Source organism: Notothenia rossii (genome assembly GCF_949606895.1).
Source record: "Notothenia rossii genome assembly, chromosome: 3".
Lineage (NCBI taxonomy): Eukaryota > Metazoa > Chordata > Actinopteri > Perciformes > Nototheniidae > Notothenia > Notothenia rossii.
Genome location: NC_136901.1, coordinates 34,447,302 through 34,470,776, shown reverse-complemented (window position 1 = coordinate 34,470,776; position 23,475 = coordinate 34,447,302). Strand labels below are relative to the sequence as shown.

The 23,475-nt window shown below is 40.5% G+C and overlaps 2 protein-coding genes across 2 annotated transcripts; both read right to left on the bottom strand.

Moving 5' to 3' along the window:
* Positions 1-2,259: 2,259 nt before the first annotated feature.
* On the bottom strand, positions 2,260-9,534 carry tnfsf12 (TNF superfamily member 12). The gene is made up of 6 exons (XM_079672434.1): positions 8,811-9,534; positions 7,365-7,446; positions 5,794-5,850; positions 5,627-5,650; positions 5,406-5,533; positions 2,260-4,529 (listed from the first exon to the last, which is right to left on the bottom strand). Exons 1-6 carry the CDS (start codon positions 8,982-8,984, stop codon positions 4,254-4,256), a joined length of 741 nt encoding a protein of 246 aa, XP_079528560.1. The 5' UTR covers positions 8,985-9,534; the 3' UTR covers positions 2,260-4,253.
* A 793-nt stretch (positions 9,535-10,327) lies between these two features.
* LOC307033778 (thialysine N-epsilon-acetyltransferase-like) lies at positions 10,328-17,777 on the bottom strand. Its single transcript, XM_079672384.1, has 6 exons — positions 17,538-17,777; positions 16,846-16,897; positions 16,013-16,096; positions 12,870-12,971; positions 12,735-12,775; positions 10,328-12,589 (listed from the first exon to the last, which is right to left on the bottom strand). The coding sequence occupies exons 1-6, from the start codon at positions 17,598-17,600 to the stop codon at positions 12,422-12,424; spliced, it is 510 nt and encodes a 169-aa protein (XP_079528510.1). The 5' UTR covers positions 17,601-17,777; the 3' UTR covers positions 10,328-12,421.
* Positions 17,778-23,475: the final 5,698 nt, after the last annotated feature.

The window sequence follows — 23,475 nt, the reverse complement described above, 5'->3', positions numbered from 1 at the left end:
CTGTTGATGTTTTGGCAATGGTACTGTAATAGCTTAAGTGCATTTACTCAAGTACAACATTGAGGTAGGCTACTTTTAATTTTCTTCTTGAGTATTGAGTATATTTTCATGTTATCCTACTTTATACTTTTACTCTGAGACATTTTCCAGAAACATTTTGTTTTTACTGCACTACCTTTTTATTTTACAGATTTAGTTACTTGCTACTTTGCACATTTAGATTACAAATATATATTTTTAATCAACTAATTAATTATTATATATTATTATAGGTTAAGCTAACCAGTATTATATAAAGTCATTCAAATAAACCCTACTTTTACGAAGTGATGAAGAGATTATTGCATCAATAATTATAATACAATAATGTACACATGGTCCTTAAATGTGCCATACTGAGTACTTTTACTTTTGGTCCTTTAAGTATATTTTAATGCTAACACTTTTTTACTTCTACTTTAGGACAATTTTGAATGCAGTACTTCAACTTGTAACAGAGTACTTTTAGTTTTGCTACTTTTATTTAAGTGAATCAGCTGAGTACTTCTTCCACCTCTGTGTTTTGGTCTTGTGTTAAAGTGGCAGGTTAGTTCTTGGTTTACAGTTTCAATACTTGATCCACCCGCCGTGGTGTCCATGGCACTTTTGGTGTATTGTTGGTTCATTTGTGTGAGTTTTGTCCTCTTAACTGGTAAGACTTTCCTGAAAAAGATGGTTGTTTATTGATCAATATCCAGGCACAGGCTTCCAAGCAGTAAATGTTTGTTTTTTCTACTCAGTTGCATGTTTACCATTCAGTCTAACATTGGCTTACATAGGCAACCATTTCAGACCATGTAGACTGACTACTTGTGCAGCAAAACCCTAAAGTGTATTGAATTGAACAAGCTTGCATTAATGGTTGTGTTTTTAGTTTTTCTTTCAATGTGAATTTTAAATCTTCCAGTGTGTGCAAATGCAACTTGATATAAATCGAAAGTCTCTTTATTAATTGTTCTGTCTTAATTGACACTCATCTAATGTAAAGGCAGATTGAGAGGAAAACAACATTTAAGGCTCCACTTTTTCTCCAAATTGTCCCATTTCCTGCATATATTTCAACTGAAATGTAACACCTATTTCCTTCAGATACTAGAGAAAAAAGGAACCAATAGACCAATTCAGAGACTAATAACTCTGTTAATCTGCACAGAAGGTGTGAAAGCAGAACAATCTTGATGTGGGTGACTGTGAAGACAATGCAGTGACACATGCATGGTAACAAACTCCAGGATCAGATGGTCAGTGATTCATGATGACAGCAGATGAGAAGCCAGCCTGCTCCGTTATTTAGAGCAGATTGATGCCACACAGTTCACTATTCACTGTTATCTCAGCTCCATTGTTCCTTCAAGTCAACTCCCATTAAGTGCACACTGATGGCCTCATTAAAGGGGCCCTATTATAGTTGTGGGGGTTTTCCCTTTCCTGTAGTGTGTCATATAGGTTTTTTGTGCATGTAAGTGGTCCCAAATCCCAAAGTTCCCTCCAAAGGGAGTTTCTCTCCCACACAACTGTGGCTGCGAGGGAGTGCGTTTGTCTTTGGGTTCGATCCCAGCCCGTTCGGTCAACATGTCGATGTATCCTTGGGCAAGATATTTAACTCTGCTGCTCAATTAATCGTATTTTAAACGCAATTACGATTATGGCTTGCAACGATTACGAAAAAAACGTAATCGAAATATAACGATTATTTTTCTTGGTTTTTCAGTTGAGTTATACTTAAAGTTCAGGGTAATCAACTGTTCAAAACATACTGTTCAAACGTTTTTTCTCCAATAAATTGATGTTTTCAAAGTAAATGGATAATCGTTTTTAATAATCGTCATATGAATTATTGACCCAAATAAAGGAGATTATGATTTTTGCCATAATCGAGCAGCCCTACCCTGAGATGCTCCCGATGGCTAACAGTGTGTGAACGTGTATCAAATGTAGCTTCCCTAGATCAAGTGCTACTGCTCTGCATGAATGAGGTGTGAATGGGTGAATGACTCAGAGTATATAAAGGGATTTTTTAGGGGTCGAAAAGACCTGATGAATCGCTTTATAAGTACAGTCCATTTATCATTTACACCCCATCAATCTGAAAATGAGCATAATAGGGCCCCTTTAACAATATTGATATATTATTGCAATGAATGAGTATCAAACTTGCAGACATAACACATTCTGGAAAAGACAACTTTTTTCGACATATTTAAAGGAACTTCTCCAAAATAAACAAAAAAGTTTATTCAACTTTTATGACAAGTGAGTTAAGAAGAAAAGAACGCCCACACATTGCATATATCATCATTTCAGAAAGAACTTCTTCACAAGACTTCACAACAACGCGATAATAAACTTTGACATTTAAAAAATAGGAATCGGGTCAGGGAAGTGTGTAATACTGTGCGTGTGTGTGTGTGTGTGTGTGTGTGTGTGTGTGTGCGTGTGTGTGTGTGCGTGTGTGTGTGTGTGTGTGTGTGTGTGGGGACGAGGCATGTTTTTCCTGAAAGACCTTCAGCTATGTGGTCAGGTTCAGATTCAGGAAGTGAAAATTTAGATGGCTGCTGTTTGCAGAGGACACTCAGGGGATTCTCTGTGTGTGTGTGTGTGTGTGTGTGTGTGTGTGTGTGTGTGTGTGTGTGTGTGTGTGTGTGTGTGTGTGTGTGTGTGTGTGTGTGTGTGTGTGTGTGTGTGTGTGTGTGTGTGTGTGTGTGTGTGTGTGTGTGTGTGTGTGTGTGTGTGTGTGTGTGTGTGTGTGTGTGTGTGTGTGTGTGTGTGTCTGTGTGCGGTCTTATCGTGCTGTCAGGGAAATATGAGGTGTAGGGAGGACGAGTGAGACTAAAAAGGGAAGAGGAAAACGATGAGGAAAAGAAACAGGATATAACGTCTACATTTCAAAATCTGACATTTTTCCATCTGAAAACACACATTTTTGGCTCCATTAAAAACACTACGTTCGCTGCAGTAAAGTGCTGAGGAGAAACCAATGCGGTCCGTCCACAAAAACTACTTATAAACAAGAGTGGGAGTGCTGAACCCACTTCTAGAAATACACACTGTTTGTATAAAAGCAGGGAATATTACAGAAAGCAGCAGCATATGATAAATGGAATGAGTTTCAATCTAAAAAAGAGGTACAAAATAAAGAAGTTACAATCTGACTGAGAACCAAAATTAGACGCTTAATGTAAATAAATATTGGATTTCATTTCCCATTTGACCGTCAATCGAAAATCAGAATGTTTTCAATATGTAAACCGGATAAAAAGTAATTTCCCAAATCTAAAAGTTTCCTTTCTGACTTTTTTATTTGAGTCATTGAAGGTCAAAAACAGTCCTTTTTAAAAGAAACGTTTTATATTTCTTATTTACTTTTACCATATGAGGGCCTTTCCAATACTTTTGAATCACTGACTTTTAAGGGTAAATTAACAATTATCTGATGATTTGCAAGAAAGTTTGGAAGTGATGGCAATTGCACCATCAAACAGAGAACAAAGGCAGTTGAATGTCATTTAAACCTGTATGCTTTGCTTACTAAAAGTACTTTCAAAAAGTCAAGCCAACGCTATACACACAAATACCTTACAATCAGATTTGACCTTAGGAAAGAGCACAAATTCACATCCACGTTATTAAAAACAAGTAAAATATGAGTGAAGTATATACAAAGTATTTCAAGAACACACATTGCATTGTTAAAGTCATAAAATCAGTATACTTGTTTGATTAATTAGATTTCATACACAGACGCTGCTTTGTATAAAATACCGTTGACGAGTTATAGTGTCGAGATCCGACTCGTGCGCTCAGCTTCCCGAGGCACCGGTGATATAAAAGTGGAAGGTGCATGCACAGCTTTACTGTCAGTCTTATAAAAAAAAGAAGCACAATTAATTAATTGATACAAAGACTACGAAGAACATCTTGTTTTTTCTGTTTATATAAAGCGCTCAATCTACAGATCGGCTTCCATCACATCTGTTCTCTCGGCAGACTTGCATTGAGGAATTTCAACCTTCTTCTGGTTTTAATCCAAAAGTCTGCGTTTTGCATTCGAAAAACAGCACAGCTGTCAAGAGAAAAAATGTCCAGAACAACTTCCACAAATGTTTGTCTTTCAAATGACGGTCTTTGGAAAGAGGCAGCGGCGTGATGGGATGCCCCGGACCAAATGTCATCCGTACAAAAACTTCTGAGTTAGTGTGAACAAGATCCTAAGTTCAGTTGACTTTGAAGATGCTGAAGATGTGAGGCGAGGCGGAGGGATTGCCCAGAGAGTGGAGTCTGAATGCAGAGCCTGTGATAGCCTGCAGCTCCGTGCCCTTGTCCAATCGGAGCAGGCCGGACACCTGGCACGGCTTCAGGAAGTGGAAAGGGTGGGGCCCGGCGGAAGGGGTCGTCCCGTAGCCCTCGATGCACTGCAGCTTCTGAGGCCTCTGGCCGCTGGTCACCACGTCCAGCTTCACATACTGAGACTGCTGCTCGTTGAACAGCACCTGAGGAGACAGAGCAGATTACCATCAGCACAACATGTTTCTCCTGAACCGTTCCAACGAAAACGAACCGACCCTACCTCTGGATTTCTGAGGCCCCGCTATCGTTTGGTTAGATTTTCTCCAGACTTCTGTCAACCTGACAAAACCGAGATTACCCGAAACCTGATATCCACCCCTCCAAAAATACATGATAAGTACCAGTACATCATGACTGATGTTTGTACAAAATAATGGCTGTTTTTAATGAAGCCGCTTAAGGGAAGGAAACTTAGAAGTGGGGCTGCATCCAAAGACTGATTCACTTTAGTTGCATGAAGGAAATCTAACGTTTCATTGCCACTTTACCTCCGGAATAAGAAGGTTTTGTCTATTGAGAACATGACTTTCAAAATGAGCCCTTTGTCCCTGGCTGAAACAGGGTGAAGTTGTTGCTAGCTGGTGAAAGTTAGCGCCAAATTCACTCATGTTTCACCTTAGTATATTTGCATTTGTTGGCGCTGTGTCTGTAATTTCCTAGCCTTCTCTTGGATGCATGCATACAATTGGAGGTTGACATGCGAAAACGTCCCAAAGATAGCGAAGTGAAGGAAAGTAAAATATCCAGGCCCAGGGCAGCGTCTCAAATAGTTTGATACCAGTGCCAAATAGTGCAGTTACCTTCCTCAATACCTATCACATTTTGGTACAAAGACTAACTGTATCCCGTTACATGTTCAATTATCTAATCTCCGCCACAGGGACTACATCAAATCAGCAAGGTTGTTGATTGCAAGTGGGCAACATCATCAAAGAATCTCACCGATCCAGCATTAACTACCTGGCATTTGAGTGATGTTGGCCTTTGTTAATAAACTACAACTCCCAGCACCAACTCACCTGGCAGAACAGGAAGTAGACGCCCGCTTTCTCCACAGTGAAGATGCCGAGTTCCTTGTTGTACTTCACCGCTTTAGTCATATTCAAGGTCCTCTCTTCCCAACCCTTTATCACACCACCTTCTCCCACTGACACACACACACACACACACACTCGAGGTTAATCATGCCACAGACAAAAATGTCACAGATTATCTTCCATCCGTCACTTTTACAACTTACCTTGCTGAGAGGAGACTTTGGTTACTGGTGGAATGTAACGGAGACATTGAAAGAGAAGGGAAAGTCAATTAAGATTTTACGAGTGCAATCGTATAGGAGTATATGATTGAAACCACTTCTGCAGATGCTACACGAGACGGCTATAAGGGATCTGCCAAGCTACTTACTCTCGAAATGAGACGCCGCTTTCTTTCCATTTCCATTCCTCCCTCGCAGCGCCCCCCCTTTGGAAAGGCAAGCAGAGACAGAATATGAATGGCAGAGAAGGAATACGTCTGTTTTTTTTATTAAACAATCATTCCCATCTGTATCTCTCTAATAACATGTGTTAATTTGCGGCCATTGAGATTAAACCTGGCTCTTTTTTTTTAAACGGGATTAGCAGATGGGCAAAGGATTTCCTGTCACGTGCTTCAAAATATTTCCTCAAACTGTTATTTTCAGTCAGACGAGTGTGCCTTTTTTGCCTTTAGGGGCTAATCTTAGTGCCAGCTGGTCGCAGTCATCTAGAAAAAAGAAGAAAAAAAAGAGGCGAGCGAGATAGAGTAAGGGAGGATGGAGAGCTGTGTGTGGAGGGGGGGGGGGCAGACAAACACAAGATAGACAGGGGGAAAGTGAAGGCATTAAATGAAGCATGCGAGAGCTAAAAACGTTTAATAAGAGAATTGAAGTGCTGGAAAAAGAGAGGCAAAAAGGTCTCTGGCTCTTCTGTGACCCGAAAGAGTCGATTAAGAAGTGAAGCAACAGCTACTCGGATAAATACAATAAATAAAACATTAAGAGGCCAAAGCAGCAGAATGCCTGCTCTTGTTACTCACTAACGGTTTATTTTAGCCTAAAGGGAGCGATTTCACACAGATACAACTAACGTAACTAAGAAGTACATTCTTTATGTTTGGAGACGGAGCGGCCAAACACCGGGGCCCCCTCCGATCGCACAGGAATATTAAGTCCCTGCTAAAATAACTCGCAGGTGGGTGACCCTGTAGATTTAGGATTTGCTATGGCCGAGTGTAAAGCCCTCAGGCTGGCCAGAGTTTCCTGACTTAAGCTGTCAGTCATCAGGAGAGAACATAACGGCAGTGTGCAGCTGAAACGCTGCACCGCGCCGGTGGTCAACTTTCCACAAACTGGAAAAAGCTGTTAGCCCTATGAATTACAGGCACAAACGAAGGTATCGGTTAGGAAAGAAGAAAGCCAATATCTGCAGGATATAAATAGATACTTTGGTGAGACACGCAGCTCTCTAAATGAATCCTTTTGTCAGGAGAGGGTTCACTCGCGGACACAATGTGAACCATCAAGCAGAAACCCGTGACGGTGACGCAAGCAGCCGCTATAAATACTGCAATGATAGGTCATCAAATATCACCGCTTTCACAACAAATCATAGCTGTGTTAGTCGTGTGCTCGGAGGGGAACGGGAAAAAAAATCGTATATCATTGGCCAAAAGCGTGCAACAAGGCCTCCGTCCCGCGCCAGCTGGTTTCCTGGGCTCTGAGGCCGCGCCGGTCAGACCTGTAATTTCTGAAATCCAGCTGCCTACTTTATCCTGTGTCAACTTTTAGCAGCGGGTTGCGCCTGTGGCCCGCTAGACCTGACCAAAGTGGCATGTGGTGCCAGCGTTTGTGTCAAATGTCCTTCCCAAAGAAAACAACAAAGCAGAGGCCAGGGCATTGTGTCTGTGGTGATTTGGGGCAAAGCTTCTATATGTTATTGGTGTGGAAGTAAGAGTACCGTTTCTTTTCACTCTGTGCCCGACCAGCAGCTCTCTCTTCTCCAGAATGAGCTGAACAATGGCCTTCCTCTGTGTGTTAACCTGTTGAAAGAGAGAGAAAAAACGCACCATTAACAAATGTCCAATAAGTTTATTATGACTTTTTTCTGGCACCGCTCCAACTCAGCCACAGACGGCCTTTCCCAGCCACATAAAAAGGCTCCTCTCTTCCAGTATGCTGCCCCTCGCTTCAGAATAGGTCTACCACTTCCTCAGAGACGCGTTGCGACATCTAATGCATGGTTTTAGTGCTTGGCATTCCTCGCATCTTTACTCCTGTTTCTGAGAAAGAAATCGTTTTTTGTCGAGCTATCAAAGTTTACAAATCTTTGGCAGGGGGCCTGAGTGACCGAAGAAGGCCTTATTAAGCAAGAGGGATAGTGGCTCGGGATGTTTAAATGTACTGCTACTGTGGAAATGGAGGCAGCGACTTGCTCTTCGCTCTCCAGACGTTCACTCACTGGCTCTCATCAGGAGTTGGCCAACGGTCAAATGGACAGAACGGGGGCCCCTTGGGAAAAGCTCCAGCATCAACACACCACGAGTGTGTGTGTGTGTGTGTGTGTGTGTGTGTGTGTGTGTGTGTGTGTGTGTGTGTGTGTGTGTGTGTGTGTGTGTGTGTGTGTGTGTGTGTGTGTGTGTGTGTGTGTGTGTGTGTGTGTGTGTGTGTGTGTGTGTGTGTGTGTGTCAACATCACACACAGCTGACCTGTCCTTCTGATATCAAATCCAGTGCAACTAGGTTTTGTAAATACTGTGAACTTGAAACCAGAAGAGTTTCCATCAGCTCCTTTTTGGAGAAATTATTTGTGATGCAACCTCGTTTAGAATGTGCTGCAAGTGCAAGAAGTCTTAACACTGCACTATGCATGAGATTGCACAGAGTTCAGCACTGCTTTAAATCCTAACCTGTGAATAAGAAAGCTTTGCATGTTGCAAATGCTTTTTTACACTTGCCTCACTTTATCACCGAGCCTCTGCGCAGTCAGTACAAAGTGCTAACAAAGCCAAATAGTTGAGGCTTTCCAGTGAATTGAGATAAAACTGGAGCACAACTGGCACCAGAGTAATTAAACATGGCGGGGGCAGCAGCGGAGGGGGGTGGACACAGAAATAAGCAGTAACTCCCCACAACCCTGACTGCACTTATTGGTAAGCAATAAAAGTGCCAAGTAGAGAAATGGTGCAATAGAATAGAGTACGTGCAAGGGGGGGAGAGAGGAGGAGGAGGGGGTGAAGTGTGGACTTGCATTTTTCCATACACCCCCCGCGAACATTCCCGTAACCGCAGCCACACACAAAAAGTTACATAACTAAACACTTAAAGCTCTGAAGTGGTCGCGGGGTTGTAAATATTACTCTCGGTGCGAGTATGCATGCTATGCGTAAGAATGCAAAAATACAAACCTGCTCTATTCGGTCCTGCAGGATCTTGAAGGACTGAGACAGGTCCCGCGTTTGTCTCCAAGTCCACGCCGTGAACAGCGCGCTGCAGGCGGCCAGGGACAGAGCCACCAGGGCCAGAGAAGCCCAGAAGACCCGCAGCTTGCGCACTCTCCTCCTCTGCAGAATGCGATGCATGTTGGGTGCAGATCAGACTGCTACTCACCGCCGAACCCCCACTGCCACTTCATTCCACCAGAGCATGAAGTCCCTCCAAAGTGTCTAAATGTCCATTATAGGCTGAGAAACAAGTGGACAGAGTATGCTTTTCACGCGTCGATCTTTCCTGTTTATCTCAGGATTGTGTCTAATAGATGAGGGTTCCCGATCTTTTCATCCACATCCTCCAACTGCGTCCAATCGCAAGAAAAGTGCAAGCTGCGCACATGAACTGTTGCATCCTTCTGCCTGCGATTCGTTGACTCAGCTCTCTTGTCTTCCCTTTAAACACCGCGCTGGGGGGTCACTATTAAGGCAGACAGACTGAGCACACACATGAGATCCAACACACACGCGCACACACACACACCCGGAGACTTGGAGTAAACTTTCCTCGGTGCTTTGATGTTGTGACAGTCGCGTGCGTCCGCAGTAAAACCTAACGATGTGAGCGCAGGAAAAAACAAACGAGGCGCACCGGGGCTTCCTCCGCTTCTGCACACACTTTCATCAACTTGCATGCCCTGTAAATATGTGCCAGTCACGCGTGCAGCACTTCCGGTTGTAACCGCACGGGGGCGGTAGTGCATCGTTAATAACCGGTGGGGATGATCAAGCAAACTACTGACATTTAAAAGATTCCACACTATGTTATTTAAGCTATGTATTGCACAATTGTCATTGGTATTTTTGAATACAATATTGTTTTTTTACTGTATTTTTACTATGTGTATTTTACATACAATTAATATTTACTTACAATACAAAATGTGGCCATCAAATAAAATATGTAGTAGGCCATATAAGGTCCTTGGAATTAAGCCTTTATTTACTAGCTACCACATAAAAGTGATGACAGTATAAGTTATTAATAATAATGAGGCAGTTATATAAAATATTATCCTGAAATTGGCCATTCTGGGAGGCTTTTAGTTACAGTACAATTTGTAATTCAGGACTTTTATCTGTGACATAGGATCTCTACACTATGGTAATATTATTTTTACTTACTTAATTTGACCACTTATAGAAACCTAAAAACTGAGCTTCTTTAGAACTAAAATGATATCTTAATTATAATTGTTTTAACAAAAGGGACAGATGGTGTTAGTAGGAATGAAATGGCACTCTGCCTAAAGTTTCCCTTTTTAATAAATAAATGTTCCTTCTTTTAAGCTTATACCATATAATACTATATATTTCAAGTAGTTATTTTTCCAAATAATTTTTTTTAATGTATGTTTAGGTATTCTATATTTTAATTTTTTTTTTATAAATATGTAATTAAATCCTTAAGCACATGAATAGAAGAAACCATGGCATTGCACCTTAATATTACATCTTTATTATTCAAACATTTCAGACACATTACAACTTTTTTCTCTGCTGGAAAAAAAATGTATTACTGCACTTAGGTTCTTTGTGACAACTTAACAGCACTTCAATTGTGCAACTGTGCTCAAAACATCAACATTGTGCACCGTGTCGAACAACCAAATACCCTGCACATTAAAATCGGAATAAACCCCCTGACATTTAGTCATGTTTCTTAGCCCAAGTTGCTCTTCAATGCATGTTTTATTGCAAAGGTTTCTCACGAGAAATTTGTGAAACTCTTAGGAATCCATGTTGGGAACAAATCCTCAAGTTGTATAATTTAAGGCTCTGTGTCTGGTTTCTGATGGGAAGCCGCCGACAGGAACATTTATAAATATCTCTTCATGTTCCCTCGGAGTCTATTGATTTTTTGAGGTATGCACTCTTGATAGAACAATGACGGCACTTAAAATGCAGTCATGAGAGGAACGTATTTTCCAACCCAATGTCCCAAATCTGAAAAAAACTGTGCATTCTTCACTCAATTATTTTGTAAACAAAGTATGAAATGAAATGCAAATTGCAAAACCCACTAAGCAGGGTCAGTGGTTCTAACTTGTTTAGATAGAGCGAAAACAAACTAAATTTAACCCACAACTCAGACTGTTTTCATTATACTGCTGGAGATGATACAGAAGGCCGTCTTTAAAAAACAAAACAGAGACTGGATATGAAACAGAAGTGCAAACCACAATAATGCCCTTTTTCCTTTTAGCATGACGGCTTCAAAGACAGGGACTGAGCCATCCAAGACTTTTATTTTTCAAATTCCACCAGATGGCTTTTTCTTTTGCCTGATTTCGAAGCTCATTTCTTTGAAAGGAGCCCAAAGAGTTGGTTGTTTGGCTGCATGGAAGAAGGTTTAACTGACTCATTTACTCCACCATTTCATCCCTTAGTACATACATAGCAAAAAAGGAAGGAAGAAGAAAGTGCAGGATTGTGCTTCACAACAGCTTTACAGCACTCTTCATCTGGAAGACAACAGGAGTGGGGACTAGTTCTCATAGATTATTATACATTTAAAGGGACTCGTTTCTAACAGTCTTACAGTGACACACATACAGCACATCTTGGCTTTTTAATGCATAAACTGTTTTTGGGATTATTGTGCAAAAACAAGGATTTCATTTCTAGAGTAATTATTTGTAAAGGTGCTCTGGGTCATAACATATGACAAGGGAAAACCACAAAACACATACTTCATTTATTAGTTATGTACTGTTTAAATGTATTGCATAGGCCCCGTTCCAATACTTCCAACTAATAAGTAAATTGATCGGTTGCTAAACCCCTTTAAACAGAACAAGGCATGGCCGGTAGATGTTTATGTATGTGCAGTGCGAAGCAAGAGCATTACCTCGTACGTTAAGAGTTTGGAAGGTTGTGTCTTATTTAGTTTTTATCCTAAATGCGGAAACACCAATGTTAGCTTTAATTGTTAGCATGCCTGGCTAACTAGCACCAGTAGTAACTGAGCATTACATCTAAAGCTCACGTGCATACTAACTAACTGCGGGATTACAAGTTAAGAATGGTGAGGTAGCCATAGCTGATATAGTTTATGCTAACGTTAGCGCTCCTGTCCTGTTCCTTATTGGATTTGGGAACGTTTTAATTCCAGCAAATCTAGTGAACTGATGCAGACAGTTTTCAGCCAGTTTAGTACAAGCTAATAAGTTGATGCTAACTACAGCTAACATAAAGCTAGTTATTATTACACAGTAGTTGTTGTGATTTGAGAAGCCAATAACATTGACAATCATCTGCTTTAAGTGTGTGAATCCTGCTTTTGATTCCCGCTATGTGAAATAGTTGTTTAAAATGTTGAAATCCGCCATCTATATTATTGTGCTAACATTAAAAACGTTATAGGCTTAGTAACAGTAACAAAGGGGGGCTTATCAAACAGTCAATATTTTTTAATTATCTGCTTTTTGATTGTCATTGTCGAGTTTTGGAACAGGGCCGCTGAGTGGAGCTCTATCCCTGCACTGTGTGACCTCACGGCTGCAAAGGTCAACCTGTCCGGCGTTGGGTTAGGGCTGGGCCAGGTGCTCCAGCGCCTCGCCCTCGCAGCGCATACAGTGGTAGCCCATGTCAGCCGTGACGTCGAAACTTCCCTGGCTGAGGTAAAAGTCCATAGATGGCTTGTTCCAGTCCAGGACGGTGAAGTTGAGCTGGTTGCAGCCGGCAGCTAGGCCCAGCTAAAGGAGCATACACATGAGTACGGCTGTGCTGACATTAGGTATTGGAAAGTATCTAAACAGCAAGAGAAAGGGCCCAAGGTCCACCCTCCATAGAACATTTATTTACTGTCAGTGCCAAACTTTGGGAGAATGTTTTACTCACCTGAGCTACTTTGCTCATTAGTGCTTTACCAATGCTTTTTCCTGAAAGAAAGATAACATGAATTACTTTTACCATGCCACTCTGCTTACTGTATAACAATAATGATATGACTATTTTTAAGACAATTTGCTTTACCTCTGAACTCAGGCATCACGTACAAGTCCTCCATATAAACAGCTCTGCCTGACCATGAGCTGTAGGAGTAGAAGTAGAGTGCATATCCGATTTTTGTATGGCCTAAAAGAAGAAGACAAAAGTCAGCACACCAGGAACTCCAAAGTATACATCTCTCTTATAAGACAAAATCATTTATATTTCCATATAACTTTGCATACCTTAGGCATCCCATACCAAAAAACATTGTACCACAATTTCACAGAATTGGGACCTTAAAAAAACATGTTAACGTGGACTGTCAGGTTCTGGCAGCCTGTCTTGTTCACAAGCATTGTACAATTATTGTTCAGTGTTTCCCCTACCATTGTCTTGGAGGGGCGCTGCGCCCCGCCAACGGAGCCCCGCGCCCCCCCCCCGGAAATTCAAGGTGTTTAAAAAAAGAAGTAATTATATATATGCTGTATATTATTATTATATAATATACAGCACCAAATTGCAAATAATCTATGACTACTGTCACTTTTCACATTGAACATGTGCTCTTTTATTAAATAAACTCTAAACGCTTTCATTTTAAGTTGTGAGTTTAGTGTTTTTGACCCTAAGAAACACTGATGCATTACTCAATAACAATAATCCACAGCTCCTCTCTCTGCTCCTGAGGATTTAAAAAATATATATATTCCCCCCCCCCCCCCCCCCCCCCCCGCTCAGGCAGCACCCCCCCATAGCAGTAAACCTAGGGGAAACACTGTTGTTTATCTTGCTGCTAATCGGCTAGATTTCAACATGGCACTCACAAGTTAGCGCATGTTAATGTGTCTCATTACTGTGTTCTGAGGAAAAGCAGTTTGTTAACCTTGTTATATAAGCAGTGTGTAAGGAAACAGGCCTCATCTGCAGGCTGGTGGTCATTAAGAAACACAGCTAATGAATACAGATTGACGGACTCAGTAACTTGGGGGCAACAAGTGTTAAATGCAGCATCTCTATAGCACGTGTTTCTCACTTATTTAAGAAACATTACACCTGTTCTTTTCCTGCTATCACATTGTATCTGTGAGCACTAACATTCATCAAAGGTGCATTAAGCTGCCCTTATTTTTTATAGTAATAGTTGATCAATGACATTAGTTATCACCTGACCGTGGTTCATTTGAGCTCCTCGGGCGTTTTAGTGTCTGTCGGTTCATTGTTTTGGTTCGAACACGCCCAGCGTTACTGCTTTGGTTCACTCGCCAAACTGTGATTTATAACATTTCTTACTAAATATTGGATTCACTAGTTTGTTGGAAACACAACTTCAATGGAAAGAGATCTAGATTCAACAATAGCTTTGTGAGACCACTCTGAGATTACCAATTGAAATTGTCTTTTGGACTCGCAGTAATAATTAGCTTCTAAACAGTTGCTCTAGAAGCTGATAGAGCACCTCGGAGACCTTTGTATTGTCACAATAATGTCACTTTTGGTTGAATAGTTTCTTTATAAGTGCATTGGAATTGTCTCTCCTCTTTATTTTACAACACAAAACTACTCAAAAAGCAAACAAGCATATACAACAATTTGTTGTTTCTTGCTACAGTCCACACTTATAATCCTATTTGGCTAGATGTACGGTACATATTATATTTACTTTAGCCACTTTGAGCTGGGGGAAAAGGCTCAAACCTAAACGAAAGGTAATCCGCCCTGATTGGCTGAGCACCAAGGAAACCTGCTGCTCGGGTTTCTCTGTACGAACATGTTAAAGCATGTTGTTCTTCTTGCAACAGTCCAAAGAATGATGTATTATCAGGCTTTATTGAGGCGATAAAACGACCTGTTAATACATCACTTAATGCCCCTTTCGCACCAACGCGTTTTCAGCTCCGGCTCGGAGCTGGAGCCTGAAAAGTACCGGGTTTTCCTGTTCACACCGCAGCGGCGCCGCCTCTTAGCTCCGGAATCTGGTTCACTTCCAGCTCCAAAAAATTGTTGGTCTAGAGGCAAGAGCTTCGGAGCTAAGAGACGGTGTCGCTTACGTCGAGGCGTGCAGGAAACTAAACCCACCTCCCCTGAACATGGGTCGACTGAAGGGTCTCGTCATGCCTGCCTACAAGCAGTAGTGCTGAGCAAAGTGACTAGAAGGCAACCACACATTTATAAAAAAGAAACACACTTTATAAAGTCAGGCAACACTAACCAGGCTTCGTGTGATTCTGTTTATTTGTACCTTACTTTGACCATCCGTTCACTGTTATTGATCATTGTGGAGAGAGGCAGACGTTTTGTATTATAGCAGCTATCGGATGGAATCAATACATGGGCTGCACAGGTTGTCATGTCCGACTATCACAAGTAGAATCATAATGAAAAATATGCCGGTAAACTGTGCCTGTAGAAAACGGCTCATGCCACAATAGGATAGCAAGTAGTCAGTTTAGCTTTGGTTGCTATGCTAACATCACCCATTTTATACCAGAGAAACTTTCATCACGGCGTTGTGATGCCAAACAGCGTCAATTCAGACTGACACACATTCACTTAAGGGGAACTGGGGATATGTACCAGCTGCTTGTGTGACAGTCGGACAGTGAATACTTTGGAGAGGCCGCTCTAAAGTATTAGCTAACCCGGAGCTAACGGGAGAATAAACTCCAGTGGACGAGCAGCACTGCAGCGGTCGGTAAATGCCGCTGAAACACATGAATAAACAATGAACCATGGCACTCTGGAGAAAAGTATAAGCTTGGAGAAGTTGTTATGTTATTTAATCTGACTTCGTGTGATTAAAAGCAACACGATCATCGACCCGACGCAGTCCCCCGTTGTTGTTGTTGTTGTTGTGAGCGCCGTTGGGGAGCAAATCAGCGATGTAAACGGTGACGTAATGACGCAGCAGCAGCTGCACCAGTCGGGCTCTGGGCGGTGTGAACAGAGCGGGAGCAGAAAAGGGAAACCGGAGCTGGACCAGAAAAGCTCTAGCTCGGAGCTAGAAAGGGAAAAGCGCTGGTGTGAAAGCCACATCAGAGGTGTAGTGTACCGATTCTAATTCATGGGACAATTGTGTGATATTTGTTTCAGTTTGTATGCAAATATCTCCCTCGCTCAGACATTAACATAATGCTTTGTGAGTAGTGAAGTAGGAAGAAACCAGGCTCTTGATGGTTTCCCCAGACCTTCTTTGGTTTTGTGCTGTTCAGGTACTTCAGCGACGATCCCATGGAAGAACGGGTTCTTGGAGAAGCCGTCCTGCTCCAAGTCTGCGCATAAAATACAAAGATACTTCTATAGGATATTCTGTTGATGGTTCATACAGAAAATAAAGTCATACTTTGGTTTTATTTTAAGTTATGGAATTGTTTAAAATGAACTCATGGGAAGGGTTAGGCTAATATGCTACCGTTACATGATTGAAATTCAGGTTACTAGCTGTTTAGCAATGTACAACAACACAACCAATATAGTACATTTACATAAGGGAACAAAAGTATCTGTTGATTTACTAAATGCTGTATCTGTGAGCTAAAAGAATGGTAATGCAGACACACAAACTGTTAGTGTGCAAAGGTAAACAGTCTATGTACAAACAAACATCCTGCTGGTGGTTAAGATAAAGATAAGGAGAAATTAGTATGTTACGTCAAATTAAGTTATATTCCTAAGTGAACAACTCAACGTAAAAATGTCAATGGTTACAATGTATAATATTGCAACCACGGGAAAAGGAAACAGAAATAAATAAACTTAACAAATCGGTTTGTTCAAAATGTCTTTGAAAGTCTTTCTGCTGATGGAGACAATGCAATATCATTGAAAGCTCCAGGAAGGCTACAAAATGGACCTTGTTGTGAGACATTACTTTGTCCAAGGTCAATGGGAACTATCCATCTCTGCTGGAAATATCGTATGGCCTCTGGATATCACCTTGTTTATTAATGAAGGTCATAAACATTTAATCATAAGGGAGAAGCAATAAAAGGTTATTTTTAAACCGTTGTTAATACAGTACCTCTCTGTGTGACTTTCACATGGTCTGCCACTTTCTCATATTCAGCCAACTCCTGTGAACAAATACAAATACCCATAATTTATTATTACTTCTGAAATATCAAAAATACCAATTCCTTTAACTTAAAATGTCCTATAACATGACAATGATTAACTGAATTTTCTTGTTGGTTTTTATCTAGGCTACTCTCATTAAAATATAGTTTTTTATACCTGATTTATTATTCAAAAATACTGTATTTGCTTTAAACTAATGTATTAAACTAAAACATGTCGTTTAAAATGACACATTTTTTATATGAAATATCTTGGTTTCTTCACATTGTGGTTGTCTTACATAATACACATGCGTAAACAAACACCTTATTGTTATTTATTTTTATCATGTTTGTATTTGCATTGCATTTGATATTGAGGTTATCCAAAAGTAAGGTTACTTTACTGTTATATTTTGATACTCAGATGACGTTACTGATTACATTTCTTGACATCTGACTATAGTTGATTACATTTCTTGACATGTGACTATAGTTGATTACATTTGTACAGTAACCCCCCCCAACCCTGCTTGTAGGCTTCAATAACACCAATACTAAAATGCACATTATCCAATAACAGCTAAATCGTGTTGTATATGCATTATGCACTGACGTAAACCCGTGAGTCACTATATCTGTGCACGTGCCGCCTCACCACGATCATCCGCGCGATGTCCTTGCAGTCCTCCACGTTCGCGGCCCGGATAGAGAAGTCCATGTTGTGGGTGTTTGGGTCTGGGGGTGTGTGAGGCTCACAGTGTGCCGGTTGTTTACCAAGGGTCCGGGCGGATGTGGCGTGAGAAATGACTGTGGAAGGAAGGTTCCGCAGCTCTGAGCCGTCTACTTCCGCCTGAACATGCTGAGAAGAACTAGCGCCCTCCCCCAGGAAGAAGGCGAGAAAGGGGAGGGTGTCGAAGTCGAAACAAGCCCCGCATGAAGTGCTCCGGACTCAGAGGAAAATATTCCTAGTTGTCAAACGGCGGTACTACAATTTCCGTATCAGTCCGTAACGTCACTGGGCCCAGAAAGATCGTTTCCCATTGACTAACATTGGGAAAGAGACGTCTGTAAATATTGTAAAGAAGAGTAAAGAATCATCACGACTGAGCACGAACGCAAGTGTTTTAACTAAACAAACTACCCAGTATGATTACGTGTACAGCCCTTATTATAAGTCCTAAGAGTTGTAAAATGCAGTAAAAGCTGAACCCAGTTCTTATAGACATCCATGGTCGAAACCCAGGCACATTAAAGCATTAATGGAAAGAGCTGGGATGGGAGGCGGACTTTAACAATGTAATCTGTTACAATAGCTGGTTACATGTAAAAATGTAATCAGTTACCTAATGTAGGTATTCAAATATAAAAGTAATGTAATCTGATTACTTTCCGTTACTGTTGGATTGACCCAATATCAAATGCTAATACAAACGAGAGAAAATAAATAACAATATTTGTTTTACTTAAGCGTTCAATGTAACCTAAAAAAAGGAACCTAGATATTTCCTAAAAAAATGTAGTTATAGTCAAACTTAATACATCAATCAAAAGCATAGACTCTATTTTTGTTAAATAAATCAGGTGTCTACCTACTGCACTAAAAAATACATGTATTTAATATAAAGAAGAATGAAAGTAGACTAAATATAACCCATGAAGACAATTAATTCAGTACTTCTATATAATACATGGATCTTTATTTCATGATGTATTGTAACACTGTAATCCTGCAATTAACCTAAATGTCTTTTTTAAATATAACAGTAATCTGACTTTGTAAATGTAATACCTTTTTTTTGTGTCCTGATTACGTAAACTCGTTACATGTACCGTAATCCGTTACTTCACAAAGCTGGGAAGGAGTGTGTAATCTGTTTCTGGTTAACAATATATTCACTGATGTTTTGTTGACAGGTTGGACAGGTTGTGGGACATATTTGTGGTTGTTTGTCTCCCTCCTGCAGGGGCCAGGTAACCCTCTAGGGGGCTTCTGCTGACCCCACTTTCCCCACACTACATAGGCCTCAGAAACCTCTCTCATATATGCTGGAAAATAACCTCTCCCAGCTATATTTTATGTCAGTTTATTTAGGAAAAATGGTTCCTTTATTACATTTTGGTCCAGATGCTGTTTATCCTTTCTCTTAAAGTACTTAAGGCAAGTTTATTTATAGAGCACATTTCAACACAAGGCAATTCAAAGTGCTTTACAAAAATGAAAGACATTAATAGCATTTAAGAAACACATTATGAAATGATATCTAAAAACATATAAAAGCAAAGATACATGAATCACAGTTAGTGCAGTGTGAGATACACACATCTGAACAAACCCCCCTTTGGAAAATTATAATCTGACCCCATGGTACCTTTTCGTTTTCGCCGAAACTATTCCTCTTTTTTATTTTGAAATGCACATTAGTTAAATTTACCTTGTCTTTCTAGGACTTTTTTGGTATCCTCCGTGAACCAGGGTATGGAAACCAAAACTAATACCTTTTTAGTGTTCGCCAAAACTATTCCTCTTTTCTTTAAATGCACATTAGTTAAGTTTAAGTTGTATTTTCTAGGACTACTTAAGTAATCTATAGGGTTTTTTCATGTCTTGCAGCCCTGAACAAAAAGTATTTTAACTTGGTATTATTACCTTAAAATTAGTAATTATTGACCATTTTTCAATTTGAGCTACAATCCTTTACAAAGGATGCTTTATTTATAAAGTGTTACCTAATTAATGTGTGCAATTTGAATGAATGGGTACATTTACTTTAATCAGAAACATTAACAGATTTGATACTCCTGGGTCTAATGGTTGCTCTGTTAGTCAGCCAATAAGCTTCTTCAAACTGCCTGACCTGACCTTATTTGTCGTGACACTGTCAGCTCAAAGTTTCCCTTTTGACTTGTCACCAGTTCCCCACAGTTTCAGGCTGTACACTTTTCATGTATATAAATCATCATTTAGCTGACAATTTGTAATTTAATTGGCTAAGATCATTAATACTGAAGGGAATACACCTCTTTGATTGAGCTGACCCCTCTCACAGGCTTTTCCTCAGGACAATCTTTACATTTTTTGCAGAGCCATTAGCATTTTCTTAGATTCTCTTACTTCAAGGTTCTTTATTTGTCAAACAAACACAGCTACAGTGTAGTTATGTCGATGAAAATCTTTTGTCCCAGGCTTCTCCAACAGTGCAACACAAAACACAGATAAACAGAAAAATATAGTGCAAATAAATGGTAATCTTAATTTATCCAATGCTTTTTTTCTGGGAGGTAACAAACCTTTCAGCCTCTAGGTGGCCCTAGCGAGGTGTTAGACTTGTGCTGTTGTCACTTAGTTCATTTAATTGTATGTAGTGGCAGATAAAGTTGACCTCCTCTATTACTAAGGCTTACATATCTTTTCCTTAGTCTAATTTTATAGCTTTCATTGCATTTTCAGTTCATGAAAAATACAAATATTGTGTACTGTATATCTTTTGAGAAGATCCTAACTTACTATTTCTAAACGGAAGCTGTTTGACTTTATTTTATGAATAATGAAGATGATTCATGCTGCCGGCCTCTGTGTGGGTTATCATGCGTGGGTGCATGAATGTCATCATGCTCTATAATATTAATATTTCCAGATATCATTCAATCTAAAACAGTCATATTATACAGAAGGTGTCACTACCAGAGAGGTTATATTTAGCTCAAATGTCCAGTGACGCACAGTGTGGACATGTCATCAAACTGTGATCTTGGTTGTCAGAAATGAAAAATGATCTCATGAATTAATACTGTTTTAAATGGACATAATGGCAATTCCCCAAAATCCAACGTTTAAGGAACTGAGAATTGTCTTCTCCCGTGGAAGCCTGTCAAATTAATACCTCTGACTCAGACACCCACATTGCCTCTGCAAATGACATCTTCTCATAAAAAGAGAAGCGGTTCAATAAAAATACCTCATGCATGACCTCACTCTCTGATACCAGCTGCTAAATAATGTCAGTAAAATGGTACCCCACCCACCGCATAAGGGTGGAGGTAACGCCTCCTCTGTTTGAATGAAGTCACTTTTTGTGTGTATTTATATGTCTGATTAGAATAAATAAGGAGTTCAATGTACTAATGGTGACGACAAAGTTCTGTTCTTACGGCATCTTTACAACAACCAATCACATTTTGTATCATTTGAAATGGAATTGGCCCTGGAATATTTTGAAAACATTTTGGTTTCCTTGCCTATTTCAAAATGGAAGGCACAGATAGGCATCAAACATGTCTTTTTTTAGCTTGTTTTTATTGATATTAACTTAGCAATTACATGGCATGCATTGATACCCCGAGGCCATATATGTTTTGGGACCCTTATTGTGAGGCAGAGGCAGTGACGTGCTCAAGCTAAACCTTTGTGTTGACACAAAACAAAACCCTCAAGGATTTGTATTTACATTTGTAACTTTTCTTAGAATACAGCCTGAAAAAATTCACTTGCAACATATGAAAATAAATCTTTTAATGTATTGTTTATAGTGCAACAGTGTTTATGAATGACTTCTTGATGTATTTTCATAGTTCTCTTCTAAAAGCGAAAGGGCTCTCTGAGACGTTAATCCTCTCTGTGGTTACGGAGTAGTGTAATGATTCTAAGTGAAACCAGACGACGGCTGGTTGAACCGTGTGTGAAGTCGAAGTTTAAGTAATAATTGATGAACGATTTAGCAGTCAAATACCTCCGGGTTGATGTTTAATGTCTAGAATAACAGTCTTATAAGTTCTCCACCTCACTGGCTTTGGTTGTTTATGTGTTCATTATATACGCAAATGGCCGTATAAATAGAAAACTGTGGTGGGTTTGTGGCTAAAAATACATTTATGAGAGATTTGTCACAGTACATGGCATTCTGTAGGCTGTAGGGCGGGGAGGAAATGAGCAGGGATGGCCTGGCTGGATACAGAGCATCTGAAGCCAGCTTTCTCCTGGAAAAAAAGGCCGTCTGTGCGACTATTAATAGCTCCAGCGGGCCGGTGTGTCTCTTTAAGGCTGACTAACGGCTCCCTTCATTCGACGCAGGCAGAAAAACCAGAGCTTGCCCACCGTTTTCATCAGCAAGCCTCTCTGGAGCTGCTGATGACGTGCGTAAGACGCCCCTGACAGCTTTTACAGACGCACATAAAGACTCACAGGCAGCTCGAAGCAGAGACTTTGTAGACCATGTTAGTCAGATTGTGAGTAAGAGAGTGTGGGGCCTCTCACACACTCCTAACAAATGCTACAAAGACCTTAAGAAAAACCTGCAAGTATACCGCAAATCTTAGTGTTTTGGGAGTTGTGTGATCTGTTGGACAGTGTTACTGTGGAAACGTAAGGATATGAGGTTATATAGAGTGTGAGTGTGTGATGTTGAAAGACTGGAACATCAGATGACCCCAGGTTGCATAACTGATGATGGGTCGAAGGTCAACAACATGTGTATATTAAAAAAAAAAAGTCATATTGTAAACCCTTAACCTTGAGCAGCAAAATATTTGGGAAAATGCACATACTGACAGAGAGTATGATTAAAGGTCCCATGTCATGGCCATTTCTACTGATCATAATTCCATTGTTGAGGTCTACTAGAATAGATTTACATTGTTCAATGTTCCAAACTCACATTGGTTTCTCATACAGCATCTCGTATGTGTATTCACTCTCTGTCCGACACGGAAAAGTTGTGAGCCCAGTGAGCTCTGATTGGTCAGCTCGCCCACTCTGTTCTGATGAGTCCACCACCGTTTGAGCGGAACATCAGTGATTATGTGTTACAATGGCGTTAGCAACCAGAAAATGACACCAGTAATGACAAACAGATGAGAATGCTGCGTGGGGTCTGGGTGCCGTGTTGGCGGGACGTTGCGGGGCTCGCTGCTGTGAGGAGGGGACAGTGTGATCTCTATTACTGGTGTCGTTTCCTGGTTGCTGCGTGGGGTCTGCAAGACATCGCGAAACTCAGCCTGAGCACCATGGATGCGGGAAAGGGGGGGTGCTGAGGGGGCTGTAGCACCCCCATCTGCGAGGCTCCACTAGCACTCGCAACCCCAAACGCGTCACAGTTTCGCCGCTGAGAGAGTGTGTGTGTGTGAGGAGCTCCATGGATTGGTCCATTTGGGTATGGTCACGTCACTGTACTCAGGAAGAAAAAGAGAAATCTCCAACGAGGCGTTCTGTTTTTTTTTTTCAGACTTAATGGGTAAGTGTCCATTATGAGTTGTGAAAATTCCTAAACCTTGAAATAAAAAACTAAATTCTAATAAAACAGGGCAGGGAACATGTTGTTTTACCTTTTATTAGCTCATGAAAAGTAAAAACACTGTCACATGTCACTTTTTTCTACATCTATGATGCTTTAGCAGAGTAAACCCAAGGTCTTGCCCCTTCTATTCAGCACTAATGAATAGACGGCTCATTATACAAAGCACTGACATTATTCACACCTCTGAACGAATAAAAGACATAGCAGTCTGAGCCAACTCCAGAGGGTACATTCGGAAAAAGCTCCGCAGCCAAGTTCTGTTAGCGTCATTAAACAACCCAAATGTACTGTTGATATAACTGT